The 27,229-nt window shown below is 58.5% G+C and overlaps 1 protein-coding gene across 1 annotated transcript; it reads left to right on the top strand.

The window, feature by feature from the left end:
• Nucleotides 1-327: 327 nt before the first annotated feature.
• CSPG4 (chondroitin sulfate proteoglycan 4) lies at nt 328-26,542 on the top strand. The gene is made up of 10 exons (XM_064722305.1): nt 328-580; nt 12,612-12,775; nt 14,235-17,813; nt 18,113-18,592; nt 18,965-19,141; nt 21,937-22,135; nt 22,299-22,433; nt 22,588-22,742; nt 23,523-23,706; nt 23,880-26,542. The coding sequence occupies exons 1-10, from the start codon at nt 484-486 to the stop codon at nt 25,781-25,783; spliced, it is 7,074 nt and encodes a 2,357-aa protein (XP_064578375.1). The 5' UTR covers nt 328-483; the 3' UTR covers nt 25,784-26,542.
• The last annotated feature ends 687 nt before the right edge of the window (nt 26,543-27,229 follow it).

Below are 27,229 nucleotides of genomic sequence, written 5' to 3'. Positions count from 1 at the left end.
GGCTTTGCTCCCCCAGAAGTGCCAAGGGATCTGTGGAGATTAGCCCAGTGGGTTAGAGCACGGTGCTAATAGCACCAGGCTTTGATCCCTGCACGGGCCGCTCACTGAACAGTCGGATTCGATGATCCTCGTGGGTCGCTTCCAAGCCAGAGTATTTTGGGACTGTGACATCCTGCTCAGCCCCGAGCAGGCGGTGCCTCCGGAGCCGCCCCTCGCACCCCACGTCGGGCTCTGTCCCGCTCCTCCCTCCGTGGCCGGCGGGAACAAGGCTGCTTTCAGGAGCGGGTGTGGGTGGCGAGGGCCTCTAGCTCTTTAAGAGGGGAAAAATTGGGGTTGTAATCTGAGCGAACTTCTCCTTTCTGACAGGCGGGAGAAGTTGCAGGTCCCTCCCTCGCTCCGCTTTATTAAATATAGTAGTAGCGGGAGCCCGGGCTGGAGCAGGCGCCGGCCGAGGCGGTGCCGTCCCGCAGCCCCGGGGACGCGATGGGTGCCCGCGGTGGCATCGCCACCCCCGCTCTGCTGCTGCTGCTGCTGCTGGCCGGCCACCCCCGGCCCCTCAGCGCGGGACCCCCGGCCGGAGGTGAGTCCTGTCCTCAAACCGAGAGTGACAATCCTTGGGGATCATCCTGCTCCTGGGAGAGCCGGGGAGGCAGCGGACACGGGTGACCCATGCGGGCTGTCCCTGCCGGGGTGGCGGTGCTGTCGAGCTGGCAAGAGCGCGGTATTTTGGGGTAGGGCGTGTGGGGGAAGCGGGGACTGGAGAGGAGCGGCTCGCAGGGCGGGGGGAGCCTCGCTGGGCACACGGTGTGTGTGTGCTCCGTGCTTCGTGTGGGACGCGGCTGGGAGCAGAACGGTGGGTGTGTGTGTGCCCCGGGCTCCGTGTGGGGTGTGTGTGTGCCCCGTGCTCCGTGTGTGTGTGTGTGCTCCGTGTGTGTGTGTGCCCCGTGCTCCGTGTGGGACGCGGCTCGCAGCGGCCGCGCTCGGCGCCAGGGGCAGCCGGCGGGGCAAAGGCACCGAGGCTGCCCCGCCAAGCCCGGCGCCGCCGGGAGGGAGCTCGCCAGCCCTCCGTGCCCATGTTTGGCCCTGCCACGGGAGCCGCCTGCGAGGGCAGCCCCTCTGCATCCCGGCAGCGGGGGCGGCTGTGTCCCCGCCCGGGCCTCCCGTCAGTGAGTGGCTCACCTCTCTCATCAGCACAGCCCCTGAAGGGTTGTGGGACCACAGGCTGAGGGCTGGCAGCTCTGGCGGGACAGAGATGCGGGTTTTATACCCAGATTTCCACATGGAGCAGCCAGGTTTGCACACCCAGCTCTTGTCACGGCCGTGTGTCCAGCCTGAGCATGCTGCCAGCCTTGCCACAGCCCTGCTCCCTCCGTGCTCCCTCCCTGCTCCCTCCCTGCCTCAGCAGGCTCTGCGGGCTCTGTCCCACTGGGTCTGTCCCTCCAAGCTGTGCCTGTGCTCTGACAGCAGCATCTGCAGCTTTGAACTTGAAGGGCGATTAAAAAGCACTTTCGTGTCCCTAACTCACCCCAAAAATAATGTATCATTTCACTGAGCAGTGTCTCTTCCCCAAACTTCCCCCCAGGGACCGGGACTCTGACCAGCAGAGAGGCAGGAGCATGCTCTGAGCAGCTCCCAAAGGAATTACTGAAAACCTCCAGCCTTTTACTTCCTAAACAACTACTGCATCCCAGCCTGTGTCAGTGCGAGGAGGAGGATGGTCCCAGAGCCCAGCCTTGTGGCCCTCAGCACCTGCAGGGCTGCTGTTGGTCTCCTGCTGTCCCCATTCCCTCCCAGAGAGCAGCTGGCCTCTGGGACATGCTCCTTTCATTACCTTAGGCCTTGTTCTTTCTATTTTTTGTCATGCACCAAAATAGGAGGGTGCCTGGCAAGCTGAGTGGAAAAAGAATCCCTTTTGTTAATGAACAGAGTGGTCTCCTTCCTCCCAGCCCTGACCTTTCCATCCCGGGATGGGATTTCCCCACATGGATCTGTTGCTTGTGCAGTGTCCAGGGTGGGTCTGAGGGCTGCCCTGGCAGTCCCAAATTCTTTTGTGGAGAAAGGGCTGGAGAAACCCCAAAAAAACTCCAAACCCCCATGGCTTTCACTGACACCCCCAGACTGATCCCAGGTGACTCCCCCATGGCTGTAACATGGCTCTGACCCCAAAAAACCCCCAAAATCCCCATGGCTTTCACTGACACCCCCAGACTTGCCCCAGGTGACTCCCCCATGGCTCTGGAGATCAGTGGGCACCTCCCTGGTCAACACCTGGGGCTGGGGAGGAAAAGGGGCTTTGCCCCCATTTTCAAATGCTGGTGACTGTCTCTGCACTGGGCTGGAACAGATGTGCCAGCTGTGACCCTGGGCCTGGGCAGCAGCTTCCCACCAGCCCCCTGCAGCTGAGAACATCCCTGCTGAGCCCAGCAGTGCTCATTCCAGCTGTTCCCATGGGCTGCCCACCGTGGGACATCCCCTGTCCCCATCAGGGAGAGCCATGAGCAGCGTGCTGAGCGTGGGGCTGAGGTTTTGGGGTGAAGCCTGTGTTTTGTGTTCCCTCCAAGCTGAGGTTGAGGAACCCAGGCCTTTCTGCCTAGCCCAGCATGGGAAAAGTCATCATGCACTTCATCAAATACAGGATTATACCAGAAAGAAAAAACATTCATAAAACTTGTCCTCTTGACATCAGAGTGTGAAGCTTTATAAACTGTTTTTCGACAGCCTGGCTCCCCTGTGATCCTCAGTGAGTTTACCCACAGGCTGGGCTCCCCCTTCCCCAAAATTCCTGTTAGTGGAGGTTTGGAGTGAGGGAGAGGAGAGAATTGGATGTGTGGACTCCCCATGAGCTGCGTTCACCCCAAGATTTCAGCAAGTGGTGCCACAAATGTGACATCCTCCAAAGTTTAGGCAGACCCCAAGGCAGTGATGGGGTCCTGGGGAGGCAGGTGGGATCCTGGCATGTCCAGGATCCTGCCCATGGACAGGGAGCAGTGTCTGGGACACCCTGGGGTGTCCATCCAGGATCCCTTCTGCTCTCTCCAGGTTCCTCAGCTCCATGCAGCCACCTCGGCTCTTCCTTTCCTCCACTTTTGGAAATCTGACTGATTTATTCAAACTTTCTTTTTTATGGCCGCGCCACATGTTCTAAGGTCATAGCTCAAAGCAGCTGGAAAAGTTTCCAGCTGATGGGAAAGAACAGGAAAAATGCTGAAAAGGGGGGAGAACGCAAACTGGTATCGTGGGAATCGAGGAGGAATATTCTTGTCTCACTCTTATATTTAGCAACAGAGAGCTGTGGGCAAAAATATAATAAGTACATTCCTGCAGGATTGCAGGACAGGGTTAAGCTCACCCCGAGGAGCTCACGTTAGGTTGAAGGCTGGACAGGAACAGGGCCTGGGAGGGGGAGCCTGCGTGCCTAAATAAAGCTCCAAGCACAGACTGTTCACAGCGGGCCCTGGCCCAGCCCAGCCTCGGCTCCCCGGGGCTGCTCCCTGGCCCTTTCCAGGTGCTGGGCTCGCTCCATCTCCTTTTTGGGAAAGCTGAGTGTGAGCATCACCCCCAGCCTTCAGCTGGGACACTCCTGGAAACTCCTGTGCCCTTCCCAGCCCTCATCTGGGCATCCCAAGCCTCATTTGCCACCAGCCCCTTCACCATCTGCATCTCCAAACCCCTGGGACACAGAGAGAGGAGGTGCCCACCAGAGCTCCCTCATTCCCAAACCAGCCCTTCTGAGCTGTCTCCATCATGCCCTGTGTTTGGTTGGACACCATATATGTGTATATATATATATATATATATATAACAAATATAATATATTGACCAATATAGCAGAATATTGTTAGGTATTGTTGTATGAGGATAATTTTGAGGATAATTTATCATTTTTAGTCTGTTGTATTGACAGAATATTAATATATTCCATGAAGCATATCCCAAATACGTTCTATGAAGTCAGAGAACCTTTCACAAAGCAAAGCAGAGCTGACAGTCAGGGCAGCACTGGGATCTGCAAAGTCAGGCTAAAATCCATAGGAGCAGGGGCTGCTATGGCTCTTCCCAACCCCAGGACAGGGAACATGCATTTGCTGCCTGGTTTGTCACCCATTGCCAGTCCTCTACCCTCAGGACAGACCAAACAGGGCCTCTCAGCTGGCACCAGGGTGGGGTGGGGGATGTTTGTGCCCTGGGCTGTGGATGCCGGAGGGTGACAAATGCCCATTTTCCATCCCCGTTCCCCGGGTGTGCCGCCCATGGCTCCAGGCAGTGCCTCTGGGAGCTGCCCCGTGCCCAGGGACTGCCCTGGCTGCCTGACAGCCCTGAGAAGGGTTCCAAAAGCTGCTGGGAGTGGAGAGAGTGATGGGGCAGACATGGTTTGGAGGTGGCCAGGCCCATCACGTGCCTCCCAGACAGGGAGACAGAGGAGCAACACGGATCCATCACCATGACTCACTGGCTGGGGAAGGAGCTGTGAGTCAGCTGGGGATGGCCCTGTGAATCCCTGCTGCTACTTTTGCCCAAGTCTTGGCTTTCTGGAAGTTGTTTTTCCTCTGTGCTGCAGGCAGGCGAGGCATGGGAGGGTTTGGAGTCACCAAGAGCTCGTGGTGCCATCCCCAGCTGTGTTGATGGGTGCTCCCCATCCTCGACCACCTCACAGCCCTGGCGTGGTGCAGCCCTGGCAGAGAGAGGGGCAGGCAGCAGGAATTTCCCATTCCCTTTCCCAGCCTCTGGTTAACTGAGCTTCAGAAGGGCTTCAAGTTTTTCAGCATCCCATCCCACAGAAATTTCTGAGCCCACCAGGGTCATTTCCTCTGGGAGCTTGGGAGAAGAGAGGGAAGTCTTGGCCCGAGGTGGATGTGGCTGAGAAAGCCCTGCAGCCCTGGGAGGGGATGTGAGCACCGGCCTCCACACCCCCACAGCCCCCCCAGCCAGGCCTCCCCCCGGGCTACAAATAGAGCAGGCAATTATTTTCTCTATAAACATCACCCCAGAGGGTGTTTCTCATGGATGGAAAAGTCAGGGATAGCAGGAGTGGGGAGGGGGACCTCTGGAAGGGTGGGGGAAGAGAAGAGGACAGGACAGGAGAGGAGAGGAGAGGACAGAGATTTCAGCTCTAGAAGGAGCAGGAAAAAGAAAATACTCATTTTCTTTGTAGACAGTTTAGCATGTCAGCCCCAGAGGAGCAAAAAATGTCCTCTCTTTCCCCATCTCTGTCCGTGGAGACTTTTCTTTGCCCCTCACAGCATTCAGGATCACCTAAGGCTCATGCTGGCCGTGGTCCCTGGTGCCCTGTGGAGTGCAGGGTGCTGTGGGTACTGCCTTACCAGCACAACTAAAGCTGAATAACCCAAATTTACACATTTTACACCGCAATTGCACATTTCACCATCCCTCTTGACACATTTCCCCATCCCTGGATGCTGCAATTAAGGCAAGCAGGTATCTTCTGGCGAGGTTTCAAGGCTCCTGCTCGTGCTCATTCTTCCCCCACAATTTTGGCTGATAACTCCCCCCATCCTGGCGCGTCGGGAGCCCCTTGACACCAGCGGGGCTGGGAACCATCAGAGCCGGGCGGCTGGAGCCGGCCCCTGTGCCGCGGGCTGTTTGTTGACAGCAGGCAGGATCTCTCCGGTAACACCGAGCTGCTCCAGGCTGTCTGTGAGCATCCCTGGCCCGGCTGCTCCCGTCCCCCCGCCAGCTCCTTCCCTCACTGAGCTTGGGAACAGGCACTGGCAGGGATGGGGTTCAGGGATCTGCAGGTGGGATGTGCACCAGGGGCTGGCTGGGATTGTCCCCTCCTGTGCCACCCCATGCCCTTCCTCAGCTCTGCAAGCTTCTCCTCGGCTGGGTGGGGTGGGGAACACGGTGGCAGCGGGTGCCAGGATGGGCAGGGTGGAGCTGGAAAACCTGCCAGCCTGTGAGACAGGGGAAGAGAGCTTGGAAGAGAGAAAAAACCAGAAAAAAATAGAACAAAACCCGACTTCGAGTGGTTTGGAAACCACGTCCTCTGGGGCTGATACAGTATTTCCAGGCCAACTTCTCCTGGCAGCGGGAGGCTGAGCGAGCCTGAGTCACGCTGCAGGGGACGGCACAAAAGCCCCATTGAGCCTCCTGCTTCCCCAAATCCTCCCACTTTCTCCCCCCGCTTCACTTCCCAGGGCAAACACTCCAAACTCTGCTTCCAGCTTGGGCTGATTCCTTCGGTCCCTCTGGAGCCATTGAGCATCGTTAAAAGCTCTGCATCCCTGCTCTGCTCCTGCCAGGCTCTGGGGGCACAGCTCTTCCCGACTGTGACCCTTGTGGGGGGTTTCAGGCTGGCTCCCAGCTCCTGGCCCTCCCCTCCATGCCTCTGCATCTGGCTGAGCAGGATCGCTCAGGAAATACCATCAGCTTTAGGGCTGTGCTTGAATCATCGTAAAACCATGCTGGATAAGCGATGGAGCTCTGGAGCTCTAGCCAAGCCTCCTGGACCCTGCTTTATGGCCTCCCTGCTGTATCACAGCTCCTAAGGATGGGGAAGGCAGGCAGGAGCAGGCACAGGCGCTGGGCAGGGCTTGGGGGCTGGCAGGACACGGGAAGGTACAAGCAGCCCCCTCCCAGACACACAGAATTAGCAGGGGGCATGTTCTCATGTTTTCATGTTTTCATGTTTTCCCCTGACCCCAGAGTCCGTGGGCTGTGAAAAGGCTGTTTTTTCCCCAAAGCTGTCAGGCTGGGGAAGGCGAGCGCAGAGCAGCTGGCTGGGGAACGGGGGAGAGGAACTGCAGGAATAAACACAGGAGGAGAGGTTCAAAGCAGCGTGGTGCAGCCAGAGGCCACCCGGGTGGGATGGGGGCGAAGCAAAGCACCCCTGGCCAGGACTCTCCTCCCACACCCAAAAGAAGGGTGATGGCACTTGTGGTGGTCGGCAGCCCTGGGAAGGTGACCAGAGCTGGGAAGGTGACCAGCCATGGCTTTCCTGGTGGTTTTGTGGGTGCTGCTTTCCAGCAATCTCTGCTGGCCAGCACTCCTGGAAAGCGGCGGCCCCTGGGAGCCCCGCCGTGAGGGAGGGCCAGATGGAGGGGGAGGCGAGAACCAGAGCACTGATTCCCATTGCTGGGGCTGGAAAAGCATGCACAGCCCTGGCTCAGGATGTGGGAGCAGCCGTCTCTGGAATCACTGGGACTGGGGATAAAAGGAAAAGTCCTTCTTGGTGCCAGGAGCTGTCACAGCAGGGATGGATCTGTGCCTGTGACACCCCATCCCATAAATCTTGAGGCAGAACCCCAGGCTTTCCTGGGGCAGGCACAAGGGGACTCTGGTGTGATGCCCACTGGGTTTGAATGCCCTTGATGCAGACTAAACCCAGCTCATCTCCATTGCACTGGGGTTCCTTACACCCAGGTGGGTGCTCAGCTTGGGTCTCAGGGCATGTCTGAAGGCAGCAGCCCCCCATTTGTCCCCCCAGCAGAGCCCCAGCCAAAGCTGCGCACTACGGTGTTTGCCTTAACCTCCTTGCAGGCTGCTCATTTCCTTCCCTGGCCATAAATAAAACCACACCATAAAACGAAGGGAATGTGGAGCATAATGAAGCCTTTCTCCAAAAGCCCGTGGGATCCCTTCCTCCCGTGGCCCCTCCACCCTGTGTGGGGACAGGGGCACAGCCCAGCTCCAGCTCTGGGGGGCTGCAGGTCCCATTGGGCATCAGAGCCCCAGGATGGGGACAAGGGAGCTGAGCCCCCAGGACCACCCACGGCGCTGGTCCTGCCCACCCAGCGGGACGGGAGCCTTGAGCTCACACTGCAGGGGGAGCAGGAGGGGACCGAGCTGCTCAGCAGCATCCCCTGCGCTGGGCAGCCACCCCTGAGCCCTTCCAGTGCTGTTCACATGGTCCAGCCCCTCTGCTGTTGGCATTGCCCTGAACCCCTCGGGTATTTTCACCCCCCAAATCTCTCCCATGTTCACATCCCCTGAACCCATTCCATGTTCACATCCCCCGAATCTCTCAGGGATTCACATCCCCCTAATCTCTCCAGGGTTCACATCACCCGAACCCATTCCATGTTCACATCCCCCAAATCTCTCCGGGGTTCACATCCCCCCAGTCTCTCCAGGGTTCGCATCCCCCAGCCCCTCTGCCCTTTGCACAGTGGCTGGGAGTGCAGCACAGTGAGGCTGGCAGCAGGTGACCTCACTACCTTAAAAGTCACACAAATTAAAAAAACCATCCCCAAACAACTCAGAGAACCTCCAAAACAGCTCCGTGGTTGGTGCTGCGGAGCAGGATGGCAGCAGGCTGCCCAGTGGCAGCCCGGCAGCGGGCACAGCCCAGGGGCCGCCTGTTGGCACAGGGGGATGGCAGGAAGGAGGGCAGCCGGCGGGCAGGGCTGCACCAGCGGCCGCACAAGCCCGGGGCTGTTCGGGCAACAAGGAGCTTTCACTGCTCGGCTGTTTTTCCACCGCTGGAAAAGCGGTGTGGCCGGGATGGGAAGCGGCTGCGAACACAGGGAGCCTTTCAGGGGGCCGCGTGTGTCTGCACGGGGCTCTCCTGGCACCGCTGCGCTCATTAAAGAGCTGCTTTAATGAATTCCAGTCCCCTCCCTGCAAACACAGCCGGTCCTAGCCCCCACCTGCCCCACCGCGGCCTGAATGGAGCCTTGTTGAGCATCCAGCCCCTCCCCGGCTCCACACCCGATCCTCGGGCAGGCTTTGCTCCGCTCCTTCTTCCTCAGCCTCGGTGTCCTGCCGTGGCCAGAGCGATGGCGACCCTGCAGCCCCTCTGGGGCTCGGCTGTACCCCGAGCTGCTCCTCTTGCCCCCCAGAATGCTGTCCTGGGATGCCCCAGGCTGGGTGGGAGCCTTGGGCAGGGCAGCAGCCCCTCACCAGCCCTGTGCCCTCCCACACGCCCAGGACTGTCCCTGCTGCACAAACCCTCCGTGCCCAGGGCTGCTCCTCTCTGCGCTGAGCTTTCCCTGCACTTCCCTTCTCTTGGGCCTGGACTTGGCTCCTTGAGCCTCCTACGTGCAGGGAAGGAGCTGGGAGAAGTTTCTGTGCTGTGATGCGTGTTAAAAACACAAAGGAGAGCCCAACACAGCCTCGCTGAGCCCCAAACACTCAGAGAGCGCCCTGAGCAGATGGGGATCCTCCCCAGGCTCTGCTCCTGCTCCCCCGGGCAGAAAATTCCCCGAACACCAAAGAAACAGCCGCTGGAGAGGCCAGACCAGCCGTGTTTTCAGCTGGAGAGCAGGGGAAGAGGGCCAGAGCTCCCGGGGCCGGCGCGTGGCTGGAGGCCGCTGGGGCAGGCCCGGCTCGCACGGAGCCCTCGCGGCTTGCAGGCCCAGGACAGGGGCCTTGCTCCCAGACCCCTCCTTAGAGAGCTCTTGGCTCATCTCCTTGTTTTATTCTGTGCAAAAAAAAAGGAAAAAAAAACACCCCAAACCCAAGTGACACTGCAGTCTATAATCTGCTGGCTGCTGGCTGGCTGCTCGGAAACTGTGACGGAGGAGGCTGCTCTCGCCTCCTCGTCAACGCCTTTCAATCGGCTTGGCAAGGCACCCATGGTGATTTCCTGTGGGACGCAGCAAGATGGGAATGTCAATTGTTTTTATCCGGGGTGAGTGGGACATCCGGGGTGTCCAACCCGTGGCCAGGATTTGGGGAACTCTTGCTCCCCATGGCAGGAGAGGAGGGGTCCCCTTGGGCATCTGCATCCAGGGATAAGGGGCACAACACTCCTGTGGTATGATGGTGGCAGCCTTCGATCACTTGAGATAGGTGCTTTTGGGGCATGGGAACTCATCCTCATGGGATGATCCCAGGAGCTCACCTGAGCCTGCCCAAGATGGGGATGGGTGCCTGGAAGTCCCTGCTTGCTCCAGGTGATGGACTAGGATGGGGCGCTCTGTCCCATGGAGGCTCCTCCAGAGCAAAATGCATTTCCCAAAATCACCCCAAAAATCCTTGTTTTCTGCATCTTTTCCAAAGTGGAGGGCAAGGAAGAGGGGAGATAGAGGTGAGAAGCTGCAGGTCCCTTGTGAAAGTGAAATGTCACAGGCCAAGTGGTTTCACATCCTGGCTGGGCTGATGAGGGAGGAGGAGAGTGGCCCTGAAATAAAGCAGGAATTTGGGAGGACAAACAACAGTAACTGCCTCTGCTGCTGGAGAAAAATTCCAGCGCCTCCTGGATCCAGGCAAGGGTCCTTCCTCCTCCCCAACAAACAGCACCACTCCCCAAGGCATCCGCACCTCTGGGAGCTTTTTATTATTAGAATTTTATGAGAGAACAAGGAAAACATTTCTGGCAGCTTTGGTGGAGTGCAGGCAGGACAAAATGTGCTGGCTGCAGGAGCTGGTGCCCCCTGGCACACTGGAAAACAAACTGGTCTTACTGGAGCAGCCCCAAAGCCTCATCCCCAGCACCCGCAGCGAGACACGGCCCAGCCCCTGGGCGGGCATGGGAGCTGCTGGTGGGTCCAGCCCAGCCAAGCTTTCCCTCCCTGTGAGAGCAGCCACTCAGTATCCATCTGAAAAACATTTTTGAATTAGGGAAAGCCACTAAAATGTAGCAAAATCCCAGTGGGAGCTGGAGCATGGAGCATGCACAGGGAAGCTCATTGGGAGCCAGCACATAACGTCCATGGATGTCTCTGGGGAGCACGTGTGCCTGTGGTTGTGCAAGGAGGGACAGGAACATTCCCTTTTCCACTGTGCCACGTCACTCCTGGTCACCAAGCCCCAGGAGAAGGCGGTGCTGAGAGCCCCAGCACCCACCACCACCCTTGGCCGCTGGGCAAGGCTGGTTTTGCTGGACCATGGGAAGGAGGGAGCAGGTCAGGGAAGGACAGAGCCCTGCAGAGAACAGAACAGCTCCTCTGAGTCACTGGCTGGGCTGGAGAGGACAAGGAAGCCAAAGTGCCCCATGCCAGCAGCAGGCACCCTGACAGCCTTACCCTGGGCTGGGCAAAGGGCTCGGTCTTACAGCAAAGGCCAAATATTTCCATGGTGCCATTTCCTCCCTGTCCAGAACGGGTGGGGTGATGGTCCTTTGCAACACCCACGTCATCCTCCCAGACCACAGGGGAAAACTGAGGCACTTTCTTCTGCTGCCAGTGGCAGGAAATGATTTTTTGTGGTGTCCCAGACAAGGAGGTCTCCCCATTCCCAAAGGGCTCAGGAAAGCGTCCCCCAGGCACTGCAGGGCTCAGCTCTGAAGAAAATGGCAAAAGTTAAATCAGAGTGCTCCGACTCTGTCCCTGCCACGCCAACTTTTGCCATCACCTCTACAGATGGTCCCCTTCCAAATGCCTCAGTGACTGTGGCTATCCTGCAGGGTTGGTTTTCACTTAGTGCACCACCCTGTGAGCAAAGCCTGCATTGCCCATTCCCAGCCTGGTCATCCCACAGAAACTTGGGTAACAGGAAAATGCATCCTGGGAAGCAATTTTAAGAGCAGATGTGGGTGTTTATACCCAGACCTCGCTGTGCAGAAGATTGGTGTCACCCCAGCATCCAACATCCATCCCTGCCTCCTCCAAAAAGATCAGGGGCTGGGACCCTGAAAACCAAATTCCTATTCTAGTTCAGCAAGACAGATCTGGGACCCCAAACCCAAGTGTAGTTCGCCCACTGGGTGATCTGATAAATGCTCTGGTAAAGCACAGCAGGAAAGCTTCACACATATAAACTCCAGCAGAGCCTGTGACTACATATGGACTGAAAATGTGCATTTGCCCCCATGCCTGACATATCCTCCCCAAACATTTCCAGCTTACAGGGCTGCAGTGTTTATGCTTAAGCACAGAGCTTTGCCACAGGCTGAGCTGGAGCCAAGCAGGATGGGTGGCTGCAGGCCCCAGCCACACACATTTGACATGTGTGAGATGCACATGCATGCATTGAGTCAGCTAAAAACTAAAAGCGCTCTAAAATTAAGCCTGGCCGCTCCCTGTACTCTTAATCCTGCACTCTCCTGCCTCTGCCCTGTGACACAGTCTGTCATTTCATGACCACATGCCATTGAGCTGAGTCCTCCAGGGCTGATGCACACTGGGTGTTGAACGTGTTCCAGCTGCATCTCCAGGCGCCCGCTTTGAGCCAAGGTTTCCATCCACTCTCACATCCACCTATGGATCACTGGCACTCCTGTTTATTCCTCCTGCACTGAGGAGAAACACAATTCCTTTAAACAGAAGGTACTGAGGCCATGCCACAGGTTGCCCAGAGATGTGCTGCCCCATCCCTGGAGGTGTCCAAGGCCAGGTTGGACAGGGCTTGGAGCAACCTGGGATAGTGGAAAATTTCTGTGTCTTTTCCAAAGTGGAGGGCAAGGAAGAGGGGAGATAGAGGTGAGAAGCTGCAGGTCCCTTGTGAAAGGGAAATGTCACAGGCCATACCAGGGGACTGGGACTAGATGAGCTTTAAGTTTCCTTCCAACCCAAGCCCATTCTAGGATTTCTTTAGAAAAATCAGAAAAACAAACTCCGCAAGGGTCTTTTTAGGCTGCTGGACTCCAGCAACCTGTCAGATGGCAAACAAGGGAAGGGCTGATGGATGGGCTCCATAACCACAGCACCCACCTGGACAGGGCTTGCAGGAGGTGTCCCTCCCTGCCTGACCTTTCTCCCTTCTCTCCCCAGCCTCTTTCTTCGGGGACAGCTTCGTGGAGATGCCGCTGTCGGACGCGTCGCGCGCGGTGCGGCTGCGGCTGCAGCTGTTCACCAGCCAGGGCAACGGGCTGCTCTTCCTGGCTGCCGGCCAGCCCGACCACCTCCTGCTCCAGCTGCGAGCTGGCCGCCTGCAGGTCAGCACCCCCCCTCTCCGTGGGCTGGAGGCTCTGTGCCATGGCTCAAAGTGTACATATATGGGAGTGTGATTTCACAGAATCACAGAATAATGAGGTTGGAAGGGACCTCTAAGATCATCGAGTCCAACCTATGCCCTAACACCTCACCTAGACTGTAGCACCAAGTGCCATGGCCAGTCTTTTTTTAAACACATCCAGAGATGGTGATTCTACCACCTCCCTGGGAAGAGCATTCCAGTACTTTATTATACTTTCTGTGAATTTTTTTTTTCTGATATCCAACCTATCCCTTCCCTGATGTAGCTTGAGACTGCGTCCTCCTCACTTCATCCAGTGAGAGCCTTGAAGCAGCCCAGGTTGCAAGGATGAAGGGCAGTGGGCAAGATAGGGCAGGGAAGGATAGGAGCCAGCATCTGGCAGGGCTGCTCTGTGAGGGGAGAGGAAAAGCCCAGCTGTGGGACTGGGAGATGGAGGACCCCAGAGCTGAGACTAGGGTTTGCTGAGAATGAGTGAAAAATGGGCAGCCCAGCTGCCAGGACCCCCGACAGGGAGCTCCAAGAGGAGAGTGGACACAGTCTTGGGAGATTTGGTTAAACACAGAGAACCAGGCTCCATCTGGGGAAGCTGCTGACCCAGTGCCTGGGTGATGCTGGGGGTGGTCACGGGGACACCCTGACACTGGCACCCCGTGTGCATTGCGTGGTCAGACACCACGGTGCACAGCCCCCTCGGGTGTGAGGAGGTGAGACACAGAGGATCCAGGGAAAAAAGAGATCTACCTTGTCCCAGCTGGAACATGGGAAGCAATCAAGACAGAGCAATAAAATTCCCTGTTGTGGTTACGGTGTTGGCATCCACCATGAAGGAAAAGAGCAGGGAGCATCCGAGGCACACATCCTGCCTCTCCTGCAGCCTGGGCTGGGCTACCAACCACATTAAACCAAAGCAAAAGAGCCAGAGAAACCACTGGGCAGAGGTGTCCCTAATGCAGGCCATGTGTCTCACCAGCTAACCCTCTACTTAGGCAGGCTCCAGGCTGCTGCCCACGAGGAGCAAAGCCTGCTATTTCCCCTGCCAGTTCCCAGGGAAAGGGCTGGAAGCAGCCCAGGTTGCAAGGATGGAGGGCAGTGGGCAAGACAGGGCAGGGAAGGAGGAGCCAGCATCTGACAGGGCTGCTCTGTGAGGGGAGAGGAAAAGCCCAGCTGTGGGACTGGGAGATGGAGGACCCCAGCCCTGAGACTCGGGTTTGCTGAGAATGAGTGAAAAGAGAGAAATTCAGAGAGCAGGATGAAGAGGGCAGGCCCATGGGGAGGATGAAGGAGGAGCACATCCAGAGGTGGAGGGGCAAGCCAAGGGACCAAAACCCTTGCACGCACCTGGGTGTGGGTCCATGCAGGTGCTACTGGAAGGTGGAGAGGTCCTGCTTGAGCTGAGGATTTTGTGTCTTTCCCTGCAGGCCAGGCTGCAGTTGGGCTCGGAGGAGGTGACCCTGCAGTCCCCAGCAGGGCTGCAGCTCGATAACCTGGCAGTGCACGACGTGGAGCTGCTGGTGGAAGATGGCAGGATGACACTGACCATCGATGGCCTCTTCAACAGCTCCGCAGACATTGCAGGGCCAGCGAGGGAGCTGGACATCCAGTACGGCCTCTATGCCGGCGGGACGGGCAGGCTGGACCTGCCCTACCTTGCCCAGGCCAGCCCTCCCTTCAGGGGGTGCCTTCACTTGGTGACATTCAACGGCCTGGATGTCCTCTCCCATCTGTCTGCTGATGGCAGCTCCAAGACCTTCCACCGTGTCCAGGAAGGGTGCAGCACACAGTTCTCTGCAGAGCCGGAGGAGCCATTCGGGTTCCCGGGGCCACACTCCTACGTTGCTTTCCCCACCTGGGACGCAAGGCAGGAGGCGACCATCGAGTTTGTGATAACGACGAGCATCACCCAGGCACCCCTCATCTACCACGCAGGGCTGGAGAACGACTTCTTCTACCTGGAGATCTCCAATGGGCGCCTGCGAGGGTTTGTGGAGAAGGGGAACGGTGTCATTGTCCTGCACAACAATGTCTTCATCAGCGACGAGCAGCAGCACTACGTCAAGGTCCACACAGACATCCACAAGTTTGAGATACTGATTGATTACTATGCTTCATCCACATCCAACCGGGGCATCAACAACTACCTGGACCTTCAGGGAAACCTCTTCATTGGAGGTATGGATGAAAAAGCTTTGCAGAGGCTGAGGGAGCACCATCTTTCTTTCATCTCGTTGTGGACCATGACCAACCACTCATTTGTTGGCTGCTTGGAGGACCTCCGGATAAACATGCAGAGGAGGAGCCTGCAGGATGCTGTGATCACAAAGGACATCACAGTAGGATGTGGGAAGCAGGACCACTACTGGGACTATGAGGAGGTGTATGAGCAGGATGAGGCATCCACTTCCCCACCTCCAAATGGCTTTTCCGGAGCACCGGGGCTGGTGGTGGAGCCGTGCCGGCCTGACAGCAGCTTCCCACCTGCCTTTGCCAACATCAGCAGGCTGCTGCACGTCAGCCCCCTCATTGTCTCTGAAGGGGGCATGGCCTACCTGGAGTGGAAACACGCCCAGCCTACGGTAGACTTGAGCCTGGCCAACATCCGTCAGTCCCAAATCCTCTTCAGCATCACCAGTGACCCCAGGCACGGCCAACTGGAGCTGGACATTCCCGGGTCCAGGAGCAGAAGGAAGTTCACCCTGTTAGACATTGTGAATCGGAAAGTCAGGTACATCCACGATGGCTCTGAAGGGCCCATGGACCAACTGATGCTGGAGGTGACAGTGACCACCCAGCAAGGGGTCCCAGAGTGCCTGCGGCAGGGGCAGGTGTACCTGCTGCCCATCATGATCAACCCTGTCAACGATGCCCCACAGGTGATCTTCCCCCATGGGAACCACATGACAATCCTGAAGCACACACGGAAACACCTGACCACCGACATCCTGCAGGTCCTGGATGATGACTCGTCCTGTGACGACCTCGAGTTCCAGCTGCACAATCAGCAGATGGAGGAGGGTTACGTGGAGCTAGACTTCCACCCTGGAGTCCCCATTGAAGAGTTCTCCTGCCGGGACCTGGAAGCTGGCAACGTGGTCTATGTGCACCAGGGTGGGACAAACTTACAGCTCACCTTGCAGGTGAGTGATGGCGCCGTGCCAAGCCCCATTGCCACCCTGAGGATCCTGGCCATTGATCCTGAGATCCGCCTGCTCAATAACACCGGCCTCTCCCTCTCCCAAGGAGGGGCCGCTCGCATCACCACGGCCAACCTGTCTGTGGAGACCAACGCCGTGGAACAACGGGTCTCCATCCTGTACGTCCTCACGGAGCCTCTGAAGTATGGTGAGGTCCAGAAGCAAGGGAGCATGGGAGGGGAATGGAAAAAAGTCGAGTCCTTCCACCAACAAGACCTGGAGCAAGGGCGCATCCAGTATTTCAGCACAGACCCAGAGCACCGTCTGGAAGACAGCGTGGAAGAGGTGAGATTCAAAGTCCAGGTGGGGCAGAAGGTCTTGCCAAACAACACCTTCCTCATAGGGATTAAAAGAGCCACCATTAAGATGAGGACCATGGCTCCCCTCCAGATGAAGAATAAGCGGCACAGAAATATCACCAGCAAGGAGCTGGAGGCAATGCTGGAAGATCCAAACTCTGCCCCAGTTCCCTTCCACTACATGATCGTCCAGGCTCCCAAAAAGGGAAACCTGGAGCTGCTTGGCAACAGGCTGACTGAAGGCTTTGGATTTACTGAAGACGACCTGCAGGACAACCGCCTGAGCTACAGCGTGACCATCAGGAACTCCCAGCAAGCTGAGGACTTCTTCCAGTTCCGTGTCCACGCTGGTGAGCAGCACTCGCCCATCTACACCTACAGAATCAGCATTGGTGGGGACCCCGATGCACCAAATTTGACCAATGTGTTGCTGACCGTGCCGGAAGGCGGACAGGCCGTCATCTCCAAGGATCACTTGTTTGTGCAGAGCGTGAACAGCATGGACTACGTCTATGAGGTGATTGAGGGGCCAGCGCACGGGAGGCTGGCCTGGGCTGCGTCCCACGGCTGGGCCTCCCTGGAGGAGATCACCGAGTTCACCAACGACGACATCCTGCAGCGCCGGCTGCTGTACCAGCACGATGACTCCGAGACGCTGGAGGACGACATCCCCTTCGTAGCCATCAGGCAGGGCGAGGGCAGTGCTGGGTCTGAGGCCGAGGAGGTGAGGGGCGTGTTCAGGGTCTCCATCCAGCCCGTCAATGACCACAGCCCCGTCCGGGCAGTGAACAGAGTCTTCAACGTGGTGCGCAATGGGCAGCACCTGCTGACCACTGACCACATCGCCTTCACTGACAAGGACTCCGGCTTCTCCGACGCGCAGCTGGTGCTGACCAGGAAGGACATCTTGTTCGGCAGCATTGTGTCTGTCGATGACAGGCGCCACCAGGTCTATCGGTTCACACAGGATGACTTGAGGAAGAAGAAGATCCTCTTTGTCCATTCCGGCGCTGACCGGGGCTGGATCCAGCTGCAGGTCTCGGATGGCCTGCACCAAACCACAGCCCTCCTGGAAGTGCAGGCATCTGACCCCTACATCAAAATAGTCAACAACACTGGTCTGGTCATCCACCAGGGCACCCAGGGGAGCATTGACTCCTCTGTGCTCAGCCTGGAGACCAACATGGACATCAGGTCAGATGAAGAGATACGGTTCCTAATAACCACCCCCCCAAGGTGGGGGACTGTGCTGAGAGGGAACCAGCCAGTCATGGCCTTCTCCCAGAGGGACCTGCTGGCAGGAGAGATCTCCTACCACCACAACGGGAGCAGGAACACCCGGGATGAGCTCCAGTTCACTGTAGAAGCAAATGAGGTGGCAGTGGAGGACACACTGGCCATCAGTGTGTTCTTGGACACCCATCCTAGCCCCCTGAGCATAGTTAACCATGAGGAGATCTATGTTTTCCAGGGGGAAGCATCTGGGATCAAGGAGGAGGACTTAATGGTGAGTATCCCCTTCTCTAGTCATTCCCCATGCCTGTATGACTTCCCAGGCCACCAAACCAGGATGGCCACTCATGGGGCTCCGTTTTACTCCCACCTGCTCAGAGCCAAGGCCTTTGTCAGGCTTTGCCCAGGGAGCAAAGAGAGAGGGCTTCATGCATGGCCTCAGTAAGGTGGTTCTTGCAGTCCATCCCACAGCAAAGCTTTGAGGGATGGATTACACAGCAGGTGGGCTGTGGGGCAGCTGGTAACTCTGTTACCAGCCCTCCCACTCATGCCTCATCTCCCCCACACTCCCAGGTGACCCATGAAGAGATACCTCCCCAAGACATAGTCTACCTGGTGAGCAGCCCCCCAGCCTCTGGCTTCTTGGCAATGCTTCAGCACAGCCAGGACATGAACGAGCAGCCCAGCCTGGACCCCATCCAGTCCTTCACCCAGGAGGACATCAACAATGGCAGAGTCCTCTACCTGCACTCCAAGCCCAACGAGGAGCGTGACCAGTTTGTCCTGGACATCACTGCCCGCGGCGCAGACCCTCTGGAGGGAGTGGTGGTCAGCCTGGTTGTGCTGCCCATCACCGTCCCCTTGGATGTCCACAACATCACAGTGCCAGGAGGTGGCTCTGCCGCCATCTCCTCGAGCATCCTCCGCATTCCCAACACCCACTACCCAGCTCTCGGCCTGGAGTTCAGGGTGCTGGAGCCCCCCCGGTTTGGCACCCTCCTGAGCAGCCAGCGGCCCGAGCAGGGTGGGCTGCACAGCTTCACCTGGAGCGAGGTACAGCACCCACCTGCCCACCAGGCTGCTTTCCCAGGGGTTTGGGGAGAGCCAGGGGTGGTCTCCAGCCCCCAGCCACACTGGGAGGTTGGGGAAAGCTGCAGGAGTCCTCTCCCCATCGGGAGGGATGGAGGTATTTGGGGTGGGGGGTTTGCTCTGCAGCCCCAGATACGGGATAGGGGATACGGGGTGGGGATGCAGGCAGAGCACCCATGCTGGCCTCCAATTCTGCTTCCCACAGAGAATCTACAGGGCTGCCCCTGAGCTTGGGGTGGGTTGCCATCATCCTCCCGGCACGGTTCAGGGTCACCTCCCCAGAGGGGCCGGTGGGCTGTGTCCTCCGTGGAGGATCACCTGGCCCTTGCCCCGCAGGTGGAGAACCAGCAGATCCAGTACAGGCAGGATGGTCGCGGATCCCTCAGTGACAGTTTCACCATCCTGGCCAACGCCTCCGAGGTGTCCCGGCAGAGCCATGCCCGCACTGTGTTCATCACCATCCTGCCCCGCAGCACCAGGGCGCCGCGGCTGAAGGTCAACGCCGGTTTGCAGGTGAGGCTGGGAGGCCGCGGGGAAGGAACCGGCGTGGGGACCGCGCTCGGCGGAGCCGGGCTGCCGCCCAGAGGCGGACCGCGGGCAATGGCAATGGCAATGGCAATGGGAAGGGAGGAGCGTTTCCCGCCGGGGCGAGGCTCGGGAGGAGGCGGAGAGCGAGCGGGGCTCGCCCGCCGCTGGTGCGGGGAGCGGCCGCGAGGTGGGAGCATCGCCCCGCGCTCTCGGCGCTGCCACGGCGGCAGCGGCAGCGCCTCCGCAGCCCTGCCCGCCCGCGGGATAATCCCCGGCAGCTCCCGGAGCAGCCTGCCCGCCTTTCACCAACACAGGCTGGGATTACTCACTCAGTCATCCGGGCAGCTCTCACACCTCTCTTTACGTCCATCCCAGAAAACGGCAGAAGGGAAGAGGTCTCAGCTGCTGCTGAACTCCCACCTTCTGCTTCCAACCCCTCCCTGTCCCATTTGGGGTCGCTAATGCAAAATTCCAGCAAAGAATTTAGTAGGAAACACAATCATGCCTCCCCCACCGCCCTGCACCCATTTTCACTATCCCAGATCTGGGATTTCTCAGACTGGGAGCTGGAAAGCAATCTACTCCATGGGGATCATCACACAGTTGCCTTGGAAAGGGTTCTGGGAGCCTGGACTCTGGAAAAGGTGCCTAAGGGGAAGAGGCTGCCCTGCCTGGCCCCAGAGACAGCCGTTGTGAGGGATACCAGCAAAGTTTGGGAGGTGCCCCCAGCCCCAGCTCTGTGCCTGCCCCAGTTTTCTCCCTCCAGCTCAGGAAGCTTCTGACCAAATCCCTTTTGTAGACCTGCCTCACCTGGGCCAAAATTCAGGGAGAAGTTGACCCCTCAGCTGCTGGGCCCGTGCCAGCCCCTTTTCCCCACTGCAAACATCCAGTGTAAGCATGGCCTTCCCTTCCCCCCAGCCATCACGCTAAGAATAAGGGTGAAAAGACAGAAAAACCTCCTAAAATTAAACTCTGAGGCAGCAACTTGTCTGCCTTTCCACGGGAATCCCTTAGCACCCTGGGAAGAGTGACCACAGCTGCCCAGAGGAGCTCTGGAGCAGGGAAAGGCTTCCTTCCCCCAACGGGAATGATGGGAGAGGCCCGGCCCTGCCGTGTTTGTGCTCTGCTGAGGGATGACTTCAGTGTTTAAAGGTCAGGCCAGGCCCGGGAGAGGGATTGCACAAAGGTTTCCAGGGATGCCGAGGGACAACAGGCTGGGTCTAGACCCCAAAGTGGAGCCCCTTGGGAAGGAGCAGCAGTTTTTGGGCTGGATCTGAAGGAAGGATGGCTGGGTGCCACCGAGGCAGAGGCTTCCACCACCCTGGAGCAGCCGGCCACGCTCCCCGGGAGCGGAGGCGACACAGAGGCTGAGCAAACACAAAGAGCCCAGAGTGAGCGAGCACAGAGCCAGGGGAAGGCTTTAATAATGCAGAGAGGACGAGGAGGGAGCAGGGAGAAATGGGTCAGCTCCTGCAGCGCGGGCTCCAGGCTGGGAGCAGAGCTGCTCCAGCTGCTCTGACTGTCCCTTCCCAGGGGACAGTGGTGCCCCAGGGCTGCCATCCCTCCTGCTTTGCCCACAGGGAGTTTGTTGTGGCTCCAAGCCCCAGTGTGAGTGCAGTTCCAGCTGCTGTGGGTGCTGGGGAGAGGAGGCAGCCCAAAGAGCTCAGTGAGGCTCCTGTCTCAGCTGTGTGTCCAGCAGCACTTCCCCCACCCTGCCTCTCCAAAGCTGTGTTTTCCAGCCTGCCTCTGCCATCCCGTGGGGACTGCTGAGGGATTCAGTTTCTCTGTCGGCACCCACACCCACTCAAGCAATGTTTTGGGTTAGGCCAGCTGAAAACTGCAGGAAAGAGCTCATCCAGCAGAGCACCTCCTCCAGCGCCTGCCTGGGTGTTGTCCCGCAGATTCCCGAGATGCAGATTTCCAAGGTTCCAGCCCCATGATGCTGTGGGATGCTGCACATCCCGCTCCTCCACCCCACAAGAGCCCTGGCACAACTCCATACACGCACCCCATGATTTCCAGGCATCCTGAGGGCAAAGGGCAGCTCTGGGCTGTGTGGGCAGAACCTGTTTGGCAGCACAACATTCATCCCTGTGGTCTGCCAAGATGGGGATGTGGCACAGGGTCACGAGCAGGGAAAATCGTTGCCTCCAGCTGGAGATGGGAGATGCCAAGGCTTTGGGGTGGCAATGTTCCCACGGGAGGGTCAGCACCACTGGATGGGAGGAAGTGGTCCTGGGAAATTCCTCAGTGGCTCTGAACTCAGCCACATATTTGTCATTCCTGGAGGGTTTGCTGGGACAGCGGGCCTTGCTGCAGCTTTGTGAGGGGGCGGTGGGATGGAAACTGGGACACTGGGACGGGAGCAGGAGTGAGGAGAAACACCCAGCCAGGGGGAGACAGGGCTGCTTGTGGTCACTGTGTGCCCAGCAGCAGCTTGTGCACCCCACTAAAACCCCTTCCCTGCAAAGCAAGATCCCAAAGGCACAGGCCTGCCCCAGGGCACTGTGCCCTCTTCCATTTCCAGGACCTGGGGAAACTGAGGCACACTTGCCCTCCAGCAGACCCAGCTGTGTGGCACGTGCTGGCAAACACGGCAGCGCTGACGCAGGGCTGGGCAGAGGCCAGAGGCTGGAGGCGTCCCCAGGAGGCAGACAAGGCGCCCTTGTTGGGCTGGGATGTGCTCTGGCACCCAGCAGAGCACTCTGAGCTGGGATGGGAAGGAGGGGAAAGGTGCCGGGGGTCTGGCAGGGGGATCTCAGCCTCTCCCTGTCCCCCAGCTGCGGGAAGGGGCCACGGCTGTCCTCAGCCCCCACATCCTGAGTGCCGAGGATGAGGACTCCCCAGCAGAGGAGGTGACCTACTCCATCCAGCCCCCGGCCAACGGCAAGGTCGTGCTGCGGTCAGCGCCCGGCACGGAGCTCCAGAGGTTCACCCAGGCCCAGATAGACAACGGCCTCGTCCTCTTCGTGCACCAAGGTAGGGCAGCACTGAGTGCCCCAGGCCCCTGCACCACCCCAGGGTGGTGGGGACACTGTGCCAGCACAGGGGATGCCAACCCCATCCCAAAAAGCCCTGATGGGTTAATGGGGAGCTGCATCTCCTCTGGCCCCACAAATGCCCACGTCTGTGCTTTCCACAGGACCCCTGGATGGCGGCTTTGCGTTCGATCTGTGGGATGGTGAGAACCTATCTCCTGGGCACTTCTTCCTCATCAGGGCCCAGAGGGAGCCTGTCGTCAGCCTGGCCAGGAAGCAGAGCCTCACGGTGTGCCCAGGTGGGTACCAGCACGTTCTCCATCCTCATCCAGTTCCAATGGGGCCCCCTTGGGACTCCTGCCCTTGCCCAAGCACTGCTGAGATGCCCCTGGCAGAGGTTGCAGGTGGGTGGCAAGGTGACTGGTTGAAATCCATAGTGGATGTGTCTTCCAGGTGCCCTGCAGCCCATCACCAGCCAGAACCTGCAGGCAGTGAGCAACAGCCCCACCAGCTCCACCGCTCTGTACTACAGCATCGAGCAAGCCCCACGCCTGGGCAGGCTGACCACCTCACGGGGGGAGGAAATCAGGAACTTCACCCAAGCCCAGGTGAGATTTCAATTGCTCCAGCCCCCCAGAACCCCAAACACAGCCCTTCATCACCCCCCACCACACATGGGGGTCCCAGTGCGAGCCCCACCACAGGCACCTGATCCCAGGCAGGAGGCAGCACAAGGCTCCAGCCGTGCTGTGACTTTCCCAGCTCTGCCAGCAGCTGCTAAGAGGGATTAAGAGCTGCTGCCCCAGCCTTGGATTTAGCACTGGGGGAGGCTGAGGGAGCTATAATCCCTTTTCCTAGGCCATCTCCCTGCTTCAGAGCCAGCCAGCCTGGCTGCTGCTGAAGGGAAGAGCCAAGCATGATTTTTTCACCCCTGCTCTGGAAAAACCCTTCTCCTATGGGGCCAAATTTTGCAGGGTCCAGCAACGGTCTTATTTTATTCTATCACTCAGAGACTCTTAGGTTTACCCTCCCTGGAAGCTCTTCTGTGCTATGCTCACCCTCAGAGGATGCTGAGCCTAAGTTCCCCTAATTGCTGGGAGAAACATCACAGAGTCACAGAACAGTTTGGGTTGGAAGGGAGATTAAAGGTCACCTTGTTCCCCCCCACCACAGACAGGGACACCTTTTACTAGATTGCTCCAAGCCCTGTCCAACATGGCTTTGAACACTTCCAGGGATGGAGCAGCCACAATTTCACATCCTGGTCAAGAAACACCATGAGCTCTCCATGGTCACTACCATGTCATGGCTAGTGAAAATCCCCATTTCTTACCTAATGACAGCTTAGTTGCTCCATCCCAGAGTCAAGGGTTTATTTAAATTTTCAGGTGGACAGCGAGCTGATTTTCTACCAGCACGAGATGCCAGGCCAGCCCTTCTGGCTGGCCCAAGATGCCATTCGCTTCCGTGTGGTCACTCCCACGACCATCTCAGATTCTTTCATCCTCCTCGTCCTGATCTCCTTCGAGGAAAATTGTCCCCAGCGCTTGACTCAGCTTTGGAAAAACGCAGGTAAGGGTAGGATGGAGAAGCATGGGATAAACCAGCTCTTCAGGAGGGCTTGTTTGTCTGAAGAAGACAAATGTGCTGTTCAACATCTAAAACTGCATCCAATTCCTTCTTCCATCACTGCAACAAACTCTGACCAACTTTCATTGATTGATTCTTACTCCTTTTCTCTCCAGGTCTGCAGCTCACAAGGGCTCAGCAGGCTGAGATTGACACCTCGGTGTTGGATGCCTCCAACCTCCTGAGCAGAATCCTGGTCCCTGAGCGGGCTGGATATGATGTTGTCTTCCTGGTGACGGAACCACCGGCTCATGGACAGCTCCTGGTGGCCGGTGTGCCCCTGGAGCAGTCACGGCCGTTCTTCCTGCAGTCAGACCTGGCAGCGAGGCGTTTGGTGTACGCCCATGGTGGGGACAGCGTCTCCAAAGACCACTTCAGTTTCAGGGCGTGGCTCCAGCCCCAGGAACAGCGCTCTGTCCGTCCTCCACAGGATGGGGTGGTCATCTCTGAAGCATTCAACATAACAGTGGCCGGCAGAACCGCGGCACCGCGGGTGGTGAAGCGGCAAGGAGTGCTGCAGGTGCCGCCAGGTGCCGTGGTCACCTTGTCACAGGAGTACCTGGACGTGGCAGACCCGCTGGTGTCCCCACAGGAGATGGTGTACAGCATCCTCCAGAGACCCCTCTCTGGCCACGTGGCCAGTGCCCACGACCCACGGGAGCCCATCAGCCGCTTCACCCAGGCAGATATCAACGCTGGCCGCGTGGTGTTTGTTGCCACTGGGAGCCCTGCCCCAGGCTCCTTAGCCCTGAGCCTCTCCAGTGGCCACCACCCACCCATCCAGACCTCACTGGAGATCGAGGTGCTGCCTGTCCTGAGCACCACTGCCAGCCCAGCACTGCTGGAGGTGCCCCAAGACCTGAACAGGGCCCCCGTGTCCCAGCATCACCTGCTGGGTGCTGCACCACGAGGGGCAGGGAATGTCCTGTACAGGATCACCAGGGAGCCCCGATTTGGACAGCTGCAAGTCAACCAAAAGCCATCACGGGGCTTCTCACAGAAGCAGCTGGATCGTGGGGAGGTGACGTTCACCTTCAGTGACCTCAGGTCCCCTCAGGATGACTTCCAGTTCGTTGCCATTTCACGGGCAGGGAACAGGAGCGGGGTGGTGAACGTGACCGTCCGAGCTGCAGTGAAGACCCGAGCGGGCAGCCTGTGGCCCCAAGGCACCACAGCCCTCCTGGACACCAGTGTCCTCGATGCCAGTGAGCTGGCCAACCACACCAAGAGCGTGCCGGTCTTCAAGGTCCGCAGGGCGCCCCGTGCCAGCCGTCTTGTGAGGGTATCCAGGGATCCAGGACAGCCCACATCCCCCATCGAAACCTTCAGCCAGAGTGAGCTGGAGCAGGGGCTGGTGGGGCTGGAGGTGCTGGATGCTGGGGACAACCAAAAACCCCTGCAGAGGGACAGCTTTGTCTTCGAGCTGGTGGCTGATGGCGTGCCACCAGCGCTGGCATCCCTGGAGTACGGCATCGAGCCCTACAATGCCTCCAAATCCTACGGTGTCACCCTGCTGACAGTCCCACTGGCACCCTCACCCCCAGTGCCCCGTGGCACAGCACGGAGCAGCCCCAATGCCAGTGAGCTGGGCATGTCCCCCACTCCCTGGCTGGCCCCCAGTGCCACCACTAGCCCCAGCCCCGGGACGGGGGGCACCTTCCTCAGCTTCATTGAGGCCAACATGTTCAGCATCATCATCCCCATTTGCCTCATCTTCCTCCTGCTGGCCCTCATCCTGCCCCTTCTCTTCTACCTGCACAAGCGCAACAAGACGGGGAAGCACCACGTGCAGGGCACCCCCAGCGCCAAGGCCAAGAACGGCGCCGTGCCAGACCACGAGACCTTCCGCAGGACAGAGCCCGGCCAAAGCATCCCCCTAACGACTGTCACCACCCTGGAGGGCAAGGGCACGGGGCCCCCGCCCCCGGGCACGGGCTCTGGGGCACCTCCGGACCCCGAGCTCCTGCAGTACTGCCGGACTTCCAACCCTCCCCTGAAAAACAACCAGTACTGGGTGTGAAGGGCTCAGCTGCGACCACCGGGGCGCCCAGCCCCTCCTGCAGCACCATCAGCCACCTCCTCCCGGCTCTCCTCCTCCTCCTCCCTGGGAGCTGGCATCCCACACATGCAGGAGGGCCCTGGGGATGGATGCAGGGGCTGCTGCTCCAGCCCACCTTGTAGCCTCATATCTCCTTTGGGCAGGGGAGGGGGGCACTGCATAAGCAACTGGGGACAGGCACAATTCCTGAGCTTTGCTGGGAATTGCTGACTTTGGGTGCTCATTTGGGCCACCTGATGGAGGCCACAGTGCTGGGGGGCACCTGATGGCACTGGTCCCCACAGAGCCACCCAGGCTGGTTCAGTGGTGGCTCCTGTGAAGGCAGCACAGTCACCACAGGGGTGCTTTTCACAGCTCTTGGTAAGAGGTGGAGGGTGAGGAGCAGCTTGCGCTGAGTCAGGCTGGGGATGAAGCTGCCCAAATTCCCCAGGGCTAGGCGAGACACTGAGACACTGAGACACTGGAGCAGAGGCTCAGAAAATATTCTGTGGCCAATGCCAGGGGAATTTAGGAGTCCCTGCCCACTTGGAAAAACACCCGCCTTGCTCTTTCTCTACTTGCCGTGTGCTGCATGAAGCCAATTGCACCGAGCCCTGGGGGGGTTGCACAACAGGTAGGCCTTGGCAGGGAGGGATGGCTGGAGCTCACCTGGGCAGTGTGAAACCAGAGAGGAGAGCAGAGAAGCGGAGCCAGCACAGTTTTCCACTGTATACTCCAGTATGGCAGAAGTAAACAGAATAAAGTGCCTTTTCCGAGGTGCATCACTGTTTTCCTAAGCTCTCTCCCTTGCCAGGCCTGTTTTAAGCTGCTGAGCAACATTTGGAGGTAATGGACCATATTCTGGGCTCTTGCTCAAATTTTCCCCAGCCTGGAGTCTTAAAAACTTAAATAGAAACTGTCTGAGGAAAAACTGAGCGCTGAGCTCAGGAGGGGACCCAACAATAATACCCAGTGCTGCTGCAGCTGGGAATCTCATCACAGGGCACATCCTGCTCACACAAGTCTGGTGGGAAGCCAACATGAGCCCCCAGGGACTGGGGGGACCACTTGCACCCCTCTCACCCAAGATAAAATCCAGCCCATGATCCCTCCCTAAGCAGTGACCCTGTGTGGTCCCACTCCAGGGCTGCAGCAGAGCTGGGTGTTTGCCTGGATCATGCCAGCAGTTTTCCCGGCTGGGTTTATGGTGCCAGACCTTTGCTGAGCAGTAAATCACACCTGCCCTGCTTCAGCTGGTGCTGGCACATGTGGTGGGCACCCAAAGCCATGAGGGTGCAGGCAGGCTCCCCGTGTCCCCACAGGACAGGGCACAGTGGAAACCTGGCACCTCTGAGCCTGTTTGGCCCAAGGGGGAGGCTGAGGGATGTCTGCTCCCCACCTCCAAAACCCTCTCCTGCCTCATCAGGA

Source organism: Zonotrichia leucophrys, chromosome 10 (assembly GCF_028769735.1).
Source record: "Zonotrichia leucophrys gambelii isolate GWCS_2022_RI chromosome 10, RI_Zleu_2.0, whole genome shotgun sequence".
NCBI lineage: Eukaryota > Metazoa > Chordata > Aves > Passeriformes > Passerellidae > Zonotrichia > Zonotrichia leucophrys.
The sequence above is the reverse complement of the archived record's forward strand: the minus strand, read 5'-3'. Positions and strand labels throughout refer to the sequence as shown.